A 3,793-nucleotide genomic window follows, 5' to 3' on the forward strand; every position below is an offset into this window, starting at 1 on the left:
TGGGAACTAACAACATGTTTCTTTTGCCTGCAGATGGAGGGGAAGGAAATGGACATGCAAGTTCTGGGAGGTGCGTGTTTGCATGCATGTCCCCGGGAGAGCCAGGCAGCCCAGGTTGAAGATGCCGTGCGCTGACAGAGGCTCGTCACACAACATGAATCATTCAGTCACCATGGCAGAGCTGGAAATGTCACGTCTCATCAGCGTTCCTCACGCCCGGGTGCCCTCGACATCCCAGGCAGAGGTGGGGTTTAAAGGGAGGACTCGATTAAAGAGAGAAAGCGGAGCTTTTTTTTTTTTTTTAATGCAAACAGACATTTATTGCATTGGGAAGCAGTGTTGTACATTATCCCCACAAAAAAAAAAAAAGAAAAAATCTTTTCGCAGAACTGTAGCACTTAATGAGATCATAGTCTGTTGTGCAACTGTTTGAGCTCGCCTTTGTCTCGGCAGGGCAAAGTGTGCATCTCAGATTCTCCGTGGGATTATCCTGTCATCATCCTGCGCCTCTTCCATGTCCGATCGGCCTCCAAAGAGTGGGATGCTACTTTTCTCACAGTGGAAAAAAATGCTGACTTCACCTTTCCTTGGCAGCCAGATAGGCAATACAATAACAAACAGGAGAAACTGTACAAGCAACATGTCCAAAAAGTTAAGCCGGGCTACCTGCTACTGTCTTTAACTCTCTGATACAAAACTATATTTTCATGTTTTTGCTACAGATTTCAAAGTTTTTTTTGTTTTTTTTTCCTTCCTTTTTTTTTTTTAAACAAAAAGCAACATCAAATACATCATTCCTTATTGTAAACCACAATCAACACTAACAGTAAATAGTACGTTATCATAATCTTTATTACAAGATATTAGGCCACTGTACAAATCAGTGAGAGTCGTACAGTACAACGAAGAATTAAGACTGTTTCTTGAGGTCTTTGTCATTCAAAGCTGTATACGAGGTGCTTCAAGATTACACAAGAGTTTCAGAACTGCTGCCATGCATGCATGAATTCATATTCGCCATGCATGAGTTGATACTTTTAAGTGGTTTTTTTTGTTTTGTTTTGTTTTTTTACCAAAAAGAGCCCTAAAAAAATGGCAACCCAAGGGAAACGACTGAAATCAACCCGTAAATGTATTAAGCACAAAAAAAAACCCACCTACAACAACAAAAAAAAAGGTATTCAGTAAACCCATGAGATTTGGCACACACAATAATGCACAATGCAATATAAATAGTTGTTTTTTTATCAATAGGGTGTTTACAGTCAAGTTACAGTATCAATTGATCCAGGTGAAAGCCTGGGTAAGCTTACAAACAGGTGGGAAGTACACTGTTTAGAAATGACTCGTTATAGCTGCAAAGTATGGTAACAAAAACACTCAGGCAACATCAAAAATCCATAAGTGAAAAACAACATCACTCTCATTTGCTCAGTTTTTGTCAACATACAAAAAGAAAAGAAAAGAAAAAAAAAAACAACAACAGAAGAACGAAACCCTCCCTCGGGCTTTACGTCACTTCAAAAAGACATATTCCCCAAAGGTTTCCAGAATAAATTAAAGTCGTCGACACGGAACAAAACCAGCTCACCAGTTCTCACTTTATGCAAGAAAATATGGGCTACCCTTTCCATATTTACAAAACTCTGGTATTCGTTTGCCCTCAGTCAAAAAAAAAACAAAACAAAAACGAAGAGCAGAAAGGTTTGATTGATAAGATATAAGAGAAGTGTGTGCTTTAGTTTATTATAATAGATCTACCTCTGTATCCTGTCCCTGATTTCTGCATTTCGACAGCATCGCCTCCATCCTTCACCTCGCTCCCTACCGCTTGTCTCCTCCCCCAGTCTCCTGTGACTGGATTTATGGCGAAACCCTGTAATCAAGGGTGCATTTGTGTAAAATGTGTTATGGGGGTTCCACCTGCAGGTCTCCACTTTTTTTTTTTTTTTTTCCTTTTTCTTTTTTTTTGCTGCCGCCTCCCACCCCTGGCCAGCGCTTGTGCATCCATCCATCCGGCTGGTCATGACAGACTGGGAAGAGGAGGAGGGCGTGGAAGTGCTTGCTTGCTGCCACATGAGAGAAAGTGCTTATATACAGTGTCTTTGGATTAGGACTGGTAAATATCGCCATAGAAAAAAAACAAAAAAAAAACTGGATTGTCTTTCGGTGGGTTCGGATGCCTTAAGCCTCTCCTGAAGTCTTCTCTGTTCCGTTTTTCAGCGCTTCTTCGCCATTCTCATCCTCGATCACAACTGTGGATGACAGGGGAGGGAAAGTTAATGAGGATGAGGAGGATGGTGGGGTTGGGATGTGTGGGGGGGAGGGGGTCGTCTTGGTGTGGCGTCTTGAAAAATTCACCATCAACTAACAAGAGAGCATGAAAAGCCCAGCGCTGTGTGAGCAGGACGTGATATGTGCATGCATGTGAGAGTAACCTAGTGCACAGCAGCGCTCAAACTGCTTCTGATGCACTCCTGAACATGTGCATGCGTGAGTGTCTCCACTGCAGACCTACAGGTGTACTTCCTTCCTGACTGCCATGTTTTTGCTTGTAACTTCATGCATTTATGTGCAACCTCCTTTTTATGCATTGTAATAAAAAGAATTCGTTAATAAAAAGGGTCATACAAAAGATAATAATAATAATAATAATAATAATAATAATAATAATAATAATAATAATAATAATCAGGAAAGACTCAGCTTATAGAAAACTCAACGATGCCAACCTTTCATCAAGGGGAGAGGTTGCGTTAAGATCAACTCTGTTGAGCAACATTGAAGTGGCAACGCAGTGCGCATCCAACTTGTGTTGCAATGCGAATTATTTAACAATCTACGCAACACACATGCATGCAAACAGTAGATTTGTGCACCGGGCTGAATCGATGTGGTAAAAAAAATAAAAATAAATCAAAACAACAACAACAACAACAACAAAAAACTGGTCGTTGCATCCTGAGCCATGGCTGCAAAACATCAGCCAAAAGTGCGCATTCACCACATCCCCACGTAAGCCAATGGAGATAGGGAGAAAACGGGGGGAGAGGTTGGGGGAGAGGGTGGAGGGGGGGAACCCGTCTTAATTATATAATTACCTCGTTTGCTCCTGCCAATTTGTCCGAGTTTCGGCGGACGCTTGTTCTGTGAGCCGTTGAAGAAGTTGTTGGTGTCTTGAAGGCGACAGGTGAAGGAAAGGTGTCCCTCGTCGCCCTCATTTCCATAATGACTCATTTTCTCCTCGTTGAAAGGCAGCACTTCCGACATCTCCAAAAGGCGTCTTATTTACCAAGGCGCGACGGATGAAATGGGCAATATATGCGGTAGCCAAGCTTAAGCCCGGTGTGTCGGTAACAAACAGAGTAGAGAGGGGAGGAAAAAAAAACAACAAGAGAGGGAAAGAAACAACGCGATCCGCTGGCACGACCTAGCCCTTTCTGTTTACCCCGAGGACACGTGTCTAGCTCCGCTGGTACGCACCAGAAAGAGGAGAAAATAAAGCAGGGAATGAAAAAAATCTCTTCAGTTTCCCCAGTCGTTGAGCTTCGGCAACATTATTTTAAAAATTCAGATGTTTTGTTTTTCGTTTGTATGTTTTGTTTCCTTCTCTCTAGTTCTCTGTCTCTCTTTGCGCGTATGGATGTTGCTGTGGAAATGGAGGCGCGCGTATATATGTATGTGTATATATATAGTATATTAAAAAAAAAAAGAGCCGTGAAGAAGCGCCCGCTGAACCCGTCGCACGGAAAATCTGAGGAAGAAATGCAAATCGAGGAGCGATGCAAAACAC

General features: G+C 42.2%; 1 protein-coding gene across 1 annotated transcript; it reads right to left on the reverse strand.

Moving 5' to 3' along the window:
• Positions 1-740: 740 nt before the first annotated feature.
• camk2n1a (calcium/calmodulin dependent protein kinase II inhibitor 1a) lies at positions 741-3,793 on the reverse strand. The gene is made up of 2 exons (XM_008409323.2): positions 3,102-3,793; positions 741-2,255 (listed from the first exon to the last, which is right to left on the reverse strand). Exons 1-2 carry the CDS (start codon positions 3,268-3,270, stop codon positions 2,185-2,187), a joined length of 240 nt encoding a protein of 79 aa, XP_008407545.1. The 5' UTR covers positions 3,271-3,793; the 3' UTR covers positions 741-2,184.

Source organism: Poecilia reticulata, linkage group LG5 (assembly GCF_000633615.1).
Source record: "Poecilia reticulata strain Guanapo linkage group LG5, Guppy_female_1.0+MT, whole genome shotgun sequence".
Taxonomy (NCBI): Eukaryota; Metazoa; Chordata; class Actinopteri; order Cyprinodontiformes; family Poeciliidae; genus Poecilia; species Poecilia reticulata.